This window comes from Fopius arisanus, unplaced genomic scaffold, assembly GCF_000806365.1.
Source record: "Fopius arisanus strain USDA-PBARC FA_bdor unplaced genomic scaffold, ASM80636v1 scaffold00031, whole genome shotgun sequence".
NCBI lineage: Eukaryota > Metazoa > Arthropoda > Insecta > Hymenoptera > Braconidae > Fopius > Fopius arisanus.
Genome location: NW_011887770.1, coordinates 486,076 through 498,067, shown reverse-complemented (window position 1 = coordinate 498,067; position 11,992 = coordinate 486,076). Strand labels below are relative to the sequence as shown.

The following is an 11,992-nucleotide window of genomic DNA, read 5'->3' as shown; positions in this document are numbered from 1 at the left end:
GTGGTAATAAAAAATTAAATCGAGGCGTTGATTGACTAATGAATTAACAAGTTTATATCGTGATATTAAAATACATAAGGTAGAATAGTAGCTAGACACTGTAGCTTTTTTTATTTTATATGCGCGCTTCTAGAGAAGTCTGTCGAGACTGGATAAATTGTTGGTGAATAATTAAATCGACATGATTATTCTCGCAAAATTATGACATTGCGAGAAATAAATGTGTCGAGTGAATCCCGCACTTTGTAACGGCTTATCCTGAGCGTTAGGGTATCTGAATCTATTTTTAGTAGTTTTACTCGATTGACTGTCGAGAAAAATTGAACAATTGGGAGACAACTAGATCTGTATGAACTTATAATGCGATGTTTAATCAGTCGGACAAATCCAATAAAGAGGAGTTGATAAAAATTATTATTATTTTATTGCTACGGAAAATTCCTTGGATTGTCTTCAAATTTATTTGACAATTAATTAATTATCCATATATTATTACAACATCTTCTGAAATTAATCAGTTAAATAATTTAATTAATTCATTAATTATCCATATATTATTACAACAGCTTTCAAAATTAATCAGTTAAATAATTTAATTAATTATCTGTCTGTAAAAATTTTCAGTTAGTCAACACTAATTTTTTCATTAGTAGAATTAGTTTAAATGTCAATTTTTTTAAAATTAAGGTTAAATAGAGTTTTACCATTCGACTACGGATATATTCGGGAGTTTGATAAATTTTGCGAGGTGTCAGAGATGAATTTCCTGACCCACCTGACACGTCCCTCGATGGAGCGCTGGAGATCGTCGCCGTGGAGCCCATAGAGGATTGACTAAAGTAGAGGGTCAGTTCTGGGGGTTTGAGGGACCCCAGCTGCATCGTAGTATTGCACCCCAAGAGAGGGAGGGAGCCACACGCAATGCTGTGGTGTCTGAATGCTTTTTGTTTTTTATTTGTTTAATAGAAATTTAGCCGACTGGAGAACGAGTGGAAGGGGGAAGCTACATCTTGTGGAATTTCAATGAAAAAAATTATTTAATATATTGAAAATAGGAATTATTTAAAAAAAAAAAAATGAATCCTGGCGGGATCGAACCCTGGCCGTCGACGTGATAGGCAAGCACGCTGCGAATTAGACAACTCGCTCATTATAAAAATATATTTTCATTAGTGGTATATCTTCAATATATTGAATAATTTTTTCCATTGAAATTCTACAAGATGTGGCTTTCCCCTTCCGCTCGTTCTGCAGTCGACTAAATTTCAGTAAAACAAATAAAAAACAAAAAGCATTCATACCGCAGAAAATAAAATTAACCCCGTCGACTTGATGAACACCCCAGCATTGCGTGGGGCGCCCTCCCTCTCTTGGGGTGCAGTACTACGATGCCCCTGGGGTCACTCAAACCCCCAGAACTTAGCCTCTACTTCAGTCAATCCTCCTTGGTGGAGCCCGTGAATTCCGGGAGAGACTTGACGTTTGACGTACAGTGTTTTTGCCCTTTGAATCGATAGAAAAATTTCGTGTGAAAATGTTTAAATAATGTAAGGATCCCTCAAAATGAGCAGGATGGTGAGAAATGTCTGTCCAGGTGGAGGCCTCTTCGTCGTCGAGGGTGAGGTCAGCCTCCTGATGACGGCGATGCGACGAGGAGTCAGATGGTCATCCCATTCCCACCAGGTGACTAAAAATATTATTCTCCAACAGATAGATTCCAAAAAAAAAAATCTTTCCACGAAGTTCAAAATCCCCTTTCTGAAGGTTTTAACCTCAAAATTGATGCCCCAATGAAACGTCAAGGTTAGGTCTGTCGTGTTGTCATTCTTGGGACTTTAGGACTACCAGATGTCTAGGGAAATCGAGAATTTATCTCTCTTCTGGTTATTCTGGTGATCCAATTCGAAATTGGATGATTTATATTTCTTTAATGACATGAAGCTGATCTTTTCAGGATGAGGATCAGGACATTCTCATGAAAGGATTGTCGACCCTCAAGGAAGCCCTGAGTGATGCCAGAAATTTATCACAGCTGGAACCTGGTGCTTTCCTGGCGCCTTTCCTGGAGATTATTCGGTCAGAGGAGACCACTGGGCCTGTCACGAGTCTAGCACTTGCTGCTGTCAATAAAATGATTTCGTATGGCTTGATAGATCATGAGCACCCAGCGATTGGTCCCTGCGTCGAGGCGATAGCCGATGCAGTAACACACGCTCGTTTCGTGGGTACAGACGCCTCAGGTGACGGTGTAGTCCTGATGAGAATTCTTCAGGTGTTGCGTACCCTAGTGCTCTCCCCAGCAGGTGATTACCTCTCGGACGAGAGCATCTGCGAGATAATGCTGAGTTGCTTCAGAATTTGCTTCGAGACACGTCTGAGCGAATTGCTTCGTCGAACAGCTGAGCACTGCCTCCGTCACATGTGCCAACACCTGTTCGTACGACTCCCCCACTTCGGTGAAGATACACGAGTCCTCCCGAACATGAAGAAAATGCGAACGAGCGGCCCTGAGAACTCTCGGTCAAAGACTCGACGACTGAAGAATCAGTCAAAACAGAAGATCAATCAAAATGCGGACGAAGTGGATGACTCTGAGACGAAGGAGCTGCTGAGTCCTGTGGATCGTGTGAGGGCAGGTCATCTGGCAACGACACCAGTCACACCAGCAGGAAATATTGTCGATATGCAGGGGTCCCTGAACCAAAGCACTCCAGATAAACCAGACGACGAGAAAATCCCAAAAATCGACAGTCCAGGGCAAGAGAGCCCTCAGGAGCAGCTTTCACCCCCTGGTGAAAGTCCTCAGGCCCCAGAGGGCCCCTCCACTGAAGCTGAACCAGGAGAAGAGTCTGAGAAACCAGAAAATATCGAGCCCCAGCCCCAGCTCCAGAACGAAGGAGAAAAAAGCCCTGAATTAATTCAGTCACCAACCGGAAGTGTGGAGGACCTCTCGGTGGAGGAAACACCTGTACCACCCACTGAATCAACTGTTCCGACCATCAAAGTTGACTCAGATCATCTCGAGGAGTACGTGAACCCACAGGGGGTGCGTTTCACTCCTCTGCAGCAATTATCGCCTTACGGTGCGCTCTGTATTCGTGAACTCTTCCGCTTCCTCGTCTCCCTCTGCAATCCCCTGGATAAACAGAATACCGAGGTGATGACTCATCTGGGCCTGTCCCTCCTGCAGGTAGGCCTGGAGATATCCGCTGATGCCCTGTCAAATTTTCCTTCCCTTCTGTCGCTGGTCAAAGATGAGCTCTGCAGAAACTTAATTCTTCTGCTGAACACTGAGAGACTCTCTATCCTCGCCGCTGATCTTCAGGTCTCCTTTCTGCTCTTCGAATCCCAACGGGAACACCTGAAGTTCCAGCTGGAGCACTATATTCTGAAGCTCATGGAGATTGTGAATTCAGACTCGAACAGGATATCGTACGAGCAGAGAGAGCTAGCCCTGGAGGCCATCACTCGTCTTTGGAGAATTCCAGGACTGCCAGCAGAGTTGTACCTGAACTACGACTGCGGCCTGTACTCTAGTAATTTGTACGAGGACCTCATGAAGATGCTGTCAGAGCACGCCTCCGCCCTGATGGGGACAATGTACAGTATTCAATTCATATCCCTAGATGCAATAATCCAGCTGATAGCTGGTATCGAGGCACGATGCAAGGGGTACAAGGAATTCTGCAAGCCCTCACGTCACTCTTCCTCAGTCTCCCTTCCGTCTCGAGATGATCTGCTGGTGACGAAAGCCAATAAACGTTGGCTAGCCCTCGGCACTGAGAAATTCAACGAAAATCCAAGGGAGGGAATTTCAAAACTGATGGAACACGGTCTCCTGGGGGATGTTCCAGGTGAGCCAGACCCAGAGAAAATAGCAAAACTCCTGCGAGAGAACCCCATGATGGATAAAAAAGCAATTGGTGAATACATAAGTCGAAAGGAGAATAAAAACATCCTCAACTGCTTCGTCCAGAATTTCGATTTGAGGGATACGAGGATAGATCAAGCCTTGCGATCGTATTTGGAGTCATTCAGGCTCCCAGGGGAAGCTCCACTGATATCCTTACTCCTGGAGAAATTCGCTGATCACTGGCACGACAGCAATGGTCGACCCTTCGCCTCTGCTGATGCTGCTTTCACCCTGGCATACGCTGTGATAATGCTGAATGTCGATCAGCACAATTACAATGCAAAGAGGCAGAGCAATCCAATGACGCCTGATCAATTCAAGCGAAACCTGAAGAAGGTCAATGGGAATGCTGATTTCGACCAGGACATGCTGGACGAGATCTACAATTCCATAAAGAACGAGGAGATCGTGATGCCAGCTGAGCAGACAGGACTCGTAAAGGAGAATTATCTCTGGAAGGTGTTGCTGAGGAGGGGAGCATCTTCAGAGAGTCTCTACCTGAAGGTGGCAAACGAGGGGGAATTCGTGGACAAGGATCTCGCAGAGAGAGCCTGGGGCCCCATAATCAGTGCACTCTGTCGAGCCTACGATAAAGCACCCGATCGTGCCCTCCAGAGGCGAGTAGCTCAGACATTCCTCTGCTGTGCAGCCATCAGTGCTCATTATAATATGACGAGTGATCTAGACACTCTCATCGTATCCCTCTGCAAATTCACTGGTCTAGCAACAGGTGGCGAGCCCGATCAGGTGGTTCTACATCTTGGGGGAAGTGGAAGATGCCAATTGGCAGCGAGAACTCTCTTCAGGATCACCCACTCCCATGGTAACGGTGTCAGGGCATCCTGGAAGAATATCATCGACTGCATGCAAACCCTCTACAAATCTCGATTGCTCCCGCAATGTTTGACTGATGGTGAGGACTTTCTCGATCCATCGGGGAAGGTCACTCTGATCAGAGAGCCAACAACACCGAAGGCACCACCCCAGGAACAGGGAATACTCTCGAGTCTTTACTCTTACATCGCTTTGGACACTACAAGGCTGCCACACCCAGCAGAGGCCACAACGAGAAAGCGTGCCACCGACTGCATTATTAATTGCAATCTCAAACAGATAATCGAGGAGTCAAAGTTCCTAGAGGTCGATGCTTTGAGGGCCCTAGTGGGTGCTCTGGTATCTGTCAACTCATACGATGAAGATATATCAGTGTTTCTCCTGGAAGTTCTCCTGGAGGTGACGATACAGAATCGAGACAGAGTTATGAGTATCTGGTCGATAGTCTTGGCACACATGGATGGATTGCTGACAACAGCTGCCAGGGAGAATCATCCCTATCTCCTGGAGAGAGTTACCGTTGGATTATTGAGACTGGCAATTCGATTACTCAGGAGTGAAGAATTTGCATCGACTGTCCTACCACCGCTGATGCCACTTACCCACTTGCAGTCAGCTACAACAGCTCCTCTAGCCCGACAGATATCCTTCGGGTTATTTGAACTCCTGAAGACAGGTGCTGCTAATATCCACACGTCTGAAGACTGGCGGGTGGTGTTCAACCTGCTGGAGTGCTCTGGTGGTGGTGCACTGGTACCAAAACAGCAGGGGAATACAGTACTCGAGGAGACAGTGAGGACATCAGTCCTGGATCAGAGACCGATATCACCAGTGCCCGAGTGGGTTCTCGTATCACCAACAGGCACTGAGGCACCACTTCCTGTCGCTGCAGACACTATTGTCCTTGACAGGGATCTCCTACCTCACGATGCAGCAGCTCTCGTCAAGTGCTGCGAGTCCCTGACATTTCTTGTACGTGATGTCGCCCATGTGACACCATTCAACTTCGAACTCTGCATAAGATGCATCAGAACACTTGCCGAGGCAGTTCTGCAGACACCAACCAAGAGGATCAGACTATCCCAGGGTGCTATGGAGACACCTGGGTATCAGGAGTGTCCCATACAGCTGCTGGAGCTGATGCACACGTTGCATACGAGAACGGCGCAGGTGTTCAGGTGGTGGGCAGAGGAGAATGGCAGCACTGATAGTCTTTCGCTGTGGCCACACGCCTGGAGACCTCTTCTTCAGGGAATAGCCAGGCTGTGCTGTGACTCGAGGAGACCCGTCAGGGCAACTGCCATCACTTATCTCCAAAGTACACTTTTGGCACACGATTTGAGTCAGCTGAGCGCTGTCGAGTGGTCACAATGCCTAGAGCAAGTTCTATTTCCACTTCTTGCTCAGCTCCTGGGCCCCATCTGCGGGAATGATCCAGTGGGGGTCGAAGAGACGAGGGTACGTGCTGCTATGCTCCTGTCCAAGGTCTTTCTCCATCATCTCACTCCACTCCTCACTCTCCCAGGATTCCTTCCACTCTGGCTGACTGTTCTCGATCTCATGAGATCATTCATGCATGCTGATAACAGTGAGCTACTCTTCGAGGCCATTCCTGAGAGCCTGAAGAACATGTTACTCGTCATGTCCAGCACTGGAGTTCTCACCACGTCGTCACACCTCTGGGAACCCACCTGGAGGACTATTAATAATTTTCTCCCCAATTTGAAAGGGGAATTGTTCCCAGAACCTGTGAAGGTCGAAGAAAAAATTGGGGGACAGACGTCAGTTCTCAGTCTTGTTGGAGCTTCTGAAGGGGATAAGGGGGCAATTGAGGCTGCAATTCCAGTACTCGTGCCTGGGGTGATGCAGCAGGTACTTGATGAGAAAGGAGAAGAACTCAGGGAGGAGATGGGATCTGTGATGACTGCGGGCCCCAGGGTCCTGGATCATGAGACCCTTGGCGAGAATTCACCCCTCAGGCAGTCTCTTCAGGATCATGAGAACAGGGAGGTCGTTAATTTGATTAATCAACCTCCTCCCAGTGTCTCCAGTCCTGTCGCTGTCCAGCCTACGCCTCAGAGCTATGAATTTTATCATGGAAATGGGACCAGTCAAGAAGTCCCTGGAAGACTTCACGAGGAGATCAAGGACGAGGTCAACGAGGGGAGGAAGGAGAGTCCTAGTAAAAATTCCATTCAGGTGCGTATAATTTTGCTGTTCGAGAAAAAAATAGATCTTCAGGAATTAGTTGGGGATAAAATTTGAATTGACTATTTTCAGATCAATCAATCAGTTCCAGCAACAATGTTCAATTCAGCAGCCTATTTTGCTGAGGACCCAGCCGCTGATCGCCTCTTCGCCGTGACGAATCCTTGACGGCTGTACATTTATTATGTATATTGTAACATATAATTATCTGTGTATCAACAGTTGGAAATTAATTCGGAATGATTCAGGTGTCAAAAATGTTGTCGATGAGATTTTTAAAGGAATCAAAAAAGCTGTTTCCTCTGAGTTGTATATTCGGCACATAAATATATATATATAATATATAATACAACAAAATATTCAGTAATTTGTTCCTTTCGTCTTTGAATATATCTTGGTTGAATGGCACGCGGTTAATTCTTCAGTAAATGTCTACAAACCCCTACCACCGATAATTTATGAAATTTCGGTTAATTCCATGAAATTAAGTAATAAAATAAGCACAGGGATTCGATAAATATTGATTAAGAATCCTTCCCAAAGAACATGTCAACAAAAAGTTTAAAAAATCGAAGCTAGTGGGGCCTGTGGACATTTACCAATTCTTTTCGTTAGTCTCACTTGACTTCATCTCCTGCAAATTCTGATGCGAAATTTATACAAATTATGTGAATGACAATACATATATATACCTAGGGGCACGACCTTTTTATACACAGAAAATATGCCCGTAAACCTGAACTACAGCTGATCCTTTTAAAATGTAAATATTGCTCTTTGGTGGTTCAGTCTGGTATCAATTCTCTAAACAAAAAATTCGAAAGGCAATCCTTTCGAAAAATTTTAGTCTCGCTATTGTAGAAGTTGTTTTTGCTTTAGCTTCTCAAATCTGTAATTGACACTCATTCATCGATCCAGTGGAAAAATCCAGGGAAAAAAAATATTAAATCGCAAACGCAACGCGTAATTTACAAATAATAATCTCTCCCTCAAACATGCGGTTGAGATTTAGTGGTAAATCTGCAAGAGTGAATTCCACATGAGCAGGTAATTAAGGCACAATTAGTGGATTTAATTTAATATCTGAACTCCCTCGATGTTAATGTACTCAAATAGCACTTGCAGACGTACCGGTCTCAGCGTTTGCCACGTTTTCTCTAAACATAGACGAGTGCTTTAAATAGAAAAACCATTTGGAGCAACAAACGTGAGAAGTTGGTGATTCTCGCATTTCGAAATGATGGAGAACCTTTCCACCATGCGGTTATCGTTACTTGAACAGGTCGAGGTCTCGATTTATTCGGTTCTGGTCGTTGTCATCGAAAAAGTGCTCGTCATTTCTGCCAAGAATTTTTTTTTTTGGCAGCACTCGTTTAATTGAATTCCTCATTGCACACGCCTGCAGTAATAGCCCAGCGTCTTGCATTTTTCGCAAAGATGCTGGGGATGAACTTTACTTTGATCAGAGACATCTAATCCATCGGGTTTCTCTAAAGGCCTCTGGAAACACACCACCCTCATTATCATCGTCAATCTTCATTAATTACCAAGTGGATTATGAGCTATTATTATTTATGAGTTAGATGAATGATGGATTCCTCTAGAATGCTTTCCATTTTAAAAACCACAAAAGATTCGGCCTCTGTAATAATTATCTCGAATTTTCATTAGAATCCCAAATTCCCTTCAAGAATTCCCTTCATTATAATTCCGTTTGCGAATTCCATTGATTGTTTACTTATCCATCCCTTCCCAGACAATAAATAAATAATTAAACATAAAAAATCTAGCGAACTCGTCAGAAAATTCCATGAAACCTCGAGAATTTGTATCGCTGTAAAATTATATTAAAAGTTATATAAAAAAATAATTCGACAATAAATAATCCGGTCCTATCGATTTCTCCGGCACTGATCATAATTTTTAATATTTGATATATTTTATATATCCTACTGTATTGGAAATGTTAAATTTTATTGAATTATAATTACGCTATAATCAGCAAGGTTTTTTTTTTTAATAATTATTCATCAAAGGGCTGTTTGTTTATGAATAGCATGAAGGGACTTACGTAACGCAAGGAGGAGTTGAACAAGTGAGACGGGGATGTTGATACTGATGCCGATGGCCCCAGACTCACCTGCTTGTGAGGATAAACGTTGATATGACACTTGATGCACTCCTGGCCCATGTTGGCCCAACTGTTCCCCGACATCCACTTGCGTTTGCATTTCGAGCACTTGTACTCCCCGAAACAACGCTTTTTCCCCTGATAAGGGGTCAACCCCTCGCCCTTGGGTCGCGCCTGCATTACAACAATCATATAATAATAATAATAACATATACTCAGTCTATATTACCGATATATTACTCTCGAATATATTCTAGATATCAATGATAATTTTTTCAACTCGAGTGATTAAAAATATAATTACGATATGAGAGTACACGTATAGTAATTGAATATTATTTTTATTAATTAAATATTCATATATTTTTAAATATTTGAAGAACGAATATATAATATATTCTGTATATTTGTGAAATGTGATATACTAGATTTAATTCTCATGTGATCGTGCATGTGTAATTATTGGATGATTGATATTGATATATTTTGATATTAATATATTTTAGATATTTCTATATTTCATGCATTTTTTTTTTTTTTTTCGTAATGGCGGTTGAGGCCGGTTTTAATGTTCCCCGCATACAACCGACCCAGGAACAAGCAATATTTGTTGTATCAATTAACGTTCAATTGAAGCGTCAGCCACGTACGCATTCCAAGGCACGCGTATCACTTGTAAAGCCCCTACTGTCAGGGTTTAAAGCGCAAGTGGAAGTTGAGATAAAAAAGGAAAAGAGAGAAAATATCGTTGAAATGATATCGCGATGAGAGAATAAAACGCACATGTGTTGAACATGTTGGCGTTCCACAGAGGCATACGTCATTCATTTAGTCAACGAATCGTAACTCCAAATCATTTGCAGTTGCCGGTTCATTATTTCCTCCACCTCTCATTGTTTTTAATGTCGAATGGGTATTCGTGGGAGAGAATCAACTGAAATTTCGACGAACCGCGGAAATTTCATTTCGCTGAGAGCACGTTCCGAGTGAACGTACAAATGGCGTCTCAAAATTATCCGAAAATATCCGAGCATTCAGGGCCACCAGAATTCACTACTCGTGTCTTCAATAAATGCATCAATGGGGGAGAGGGAGGTACATAGATTGCATTGTGTAATTGATTTCAACAGAGAATAGGTATTCTTTGACTGGTTGATTTATGTATTACTTACGTTTTCGGGGAATAACTCGGAATCCGCGAGGGATAATCAAGTTTTTGTTAGAACATTTTCTACAGCTCTTTCTCAGGTCTACAAAAAAGGTTCTACGGAATATTTAGCTATCTCCTTTGAAATCCGAGATATTCCGCAGAAACGCGACTCACCGATCATCTTGTAGAATAGTAGAATCTAGATTCTCGGGGAATAGCTCTGGACCTAAGAGAGCTAGCGAAATTTTCGTTACCACCTTTCTTTCGGGTCTTTTTTTACTCTACAAGTAAGGTTTATACAAAAATTTCGCTATCTCGGTTAGATTCAGAGATATTTAAGGATTTACTGGACAAGTCTGGAAGGGGACAGGTATAGGCTACCACTTTGCTACCGATTTTCGATTCGCTGATTTACTCTAATCACCTGAGGGCAATCTCTGATGTAGTGGCCTTTCTTGAAGCACAAGTGACACAAATATGTCGACGGTGGTCTCTTGGTTGGCTTGCGATCCAACAGCCCGAGCTCATTAAAGTGCTCAGCGAGATCTCCAATGCTCTCCACTAAACTCCCACCAATTGGTACCGATCCAGGAGACAGTGGGCCTTTTTGCAGGTATGACTGGTGATGGGTGTTTGCCGTTGGAAAATTACCCCACACCGTTGGCAATAGTTTACTCTAATCATTCAAAAGATATTTCATTTAAATCGATTCATTTTTTGGATTTTCCTCCAACAAATCGTTAAAAAATCATCAAAAAATCGATCAAAAAAATTTTATCGGAAATCAGTGGAATTCTAGGATTATCCCCAAAATTTTTATTTCGAATTCTATTATAATTTCATATTCTATAATTAGATTTAGAAGAAAATCTCGGGATAATTGAATTATTCACACAAACTATTTATTTAATTTATTTATTGATAATAACAAAAGGATATTTTCCTTTAAAAAATTATCAAAAAATCGATCAAAAAAATTTTATCGAAAATCATTGGAATTCTAGGATTATCCCCAAAAATTATCATTCCGAATTCTATTATAATTTCATACATTTAATAATCAGATTTAAAAGAAAATCTTGGGATAATTGAATTATTCACACGAACTGTTTATTTATAATAATAAAAAAATAATTTCGTGTACCTGATCGCTGTGTGGAGGTGGATTTTGATCGGTAATAGCGAGATAAACCCAATTAAGCAGATGTGGGGGATAATTAGAGTGAATAGTCTGTGGCATTGAGTTCTGGTGATGACTCTGTGGATTTTCCTGGAGCTGGAGATGCTGAAGTGACTGCGGTGGAGGTCTGGGGTGACAAGCTGCCATCCTCTCAGCTTTATCTTCCACATTAAATAAGTCCACTATTTAATTACCGCACTTTTTCGGGGCAAGTTTTTTTCCCGGCAATTTGAATTTTATTCAATCGATACAATTGATCACGCACTTGATTCTCTAGGTGATGACATTATCGAAATTATTTATCCAGCTCGTCACGGCCGGGTGCTGGACCCGACGTGCGGCTACTGATGCTGTGGTAAACTGAGAGCCTGTACTGACTTTTCAGCTTGACACACACCAGCAAATTCGTTTTATTCCTACACTTGGTGTGGGTACATTCTACGTACGCTTCGGGTACTCACGGATTATGAAAATATCTTCGAGGGAATTTAAAGAAGTTTCCTCATCTCTTCCCCTCACGGAATATCAGTTATTGCAGGATTTTATGGAAATTTTCCTCTCACTGATTCTCTCGTG

At 42.6% G+C, this 11,992-nt stretch overlaps 2 protein-coding genes across 3 annotated transcripts; one reads left to right on the top strand and one right to left on the bottom strand.

The window, feature by feature from the left end:
• Positions 1 to 1,454: 1,454 nt before the first annotated feature.
• Positions 1,455 to 7,452, top strand: garz (Sec7 domain-containing protein garz). Its single transcript, XM_011303216.1, has 3 exons — positions 1,455 to 1,683; positions 1,955 to 6,946; positions 7,028 to 7,452. The coding sequence occupies exons 1-3, from the start codon at positions 1,564 to 1,566 to the stop codon at positions 7,121 to 7,123; spliced, it is 5,208 nt and encodes a 1,735-aa protein (XP_011301518.1). The 5' UTR covers positions 1,455 to 1,563; the 3' UTR covers positions 7,124 to 7,452.
• LOC105265635 (zinc finger CCHC domain-containing protein 24) lies at positions 7,250 to 11,796 on the bottom strand. Of its 2 annotated transcripts, none has more exons than XM_011303217.1 (4): positions 11,381 to 11,796; positions 10,661 to 10,912; positions 9,027 to 9,260; positions 7,250 to 8,455 (listed from the first exon to the last, which is right to left on the bottom strand). In XM_011303217.1, the coding sequence occupies exons 1-4, from the start codon at positions 11,561 to 11,563 to the stop codon at positions 8,342 to 8,344; spliced, it is 783 nt and encodes a 260-aa protein (XP_011301519.1). In that variant the 5' UTR covers positions 11,564 to 11,796; the 3' UTR covers positions 7,250 to 8,341. The 2 variants fall into 2 exon arrangements, with proteins under 2 accessions (XP_011301519.1, XP_011301520.1); XM_011303218.1 differs by having other exon boundaries at positions 9,096 to 9,260; positions 11,381 to 11,795.
• Between the last annotated feature and the right edge of the window lie 196 nt (positions 11,797 to 11,992).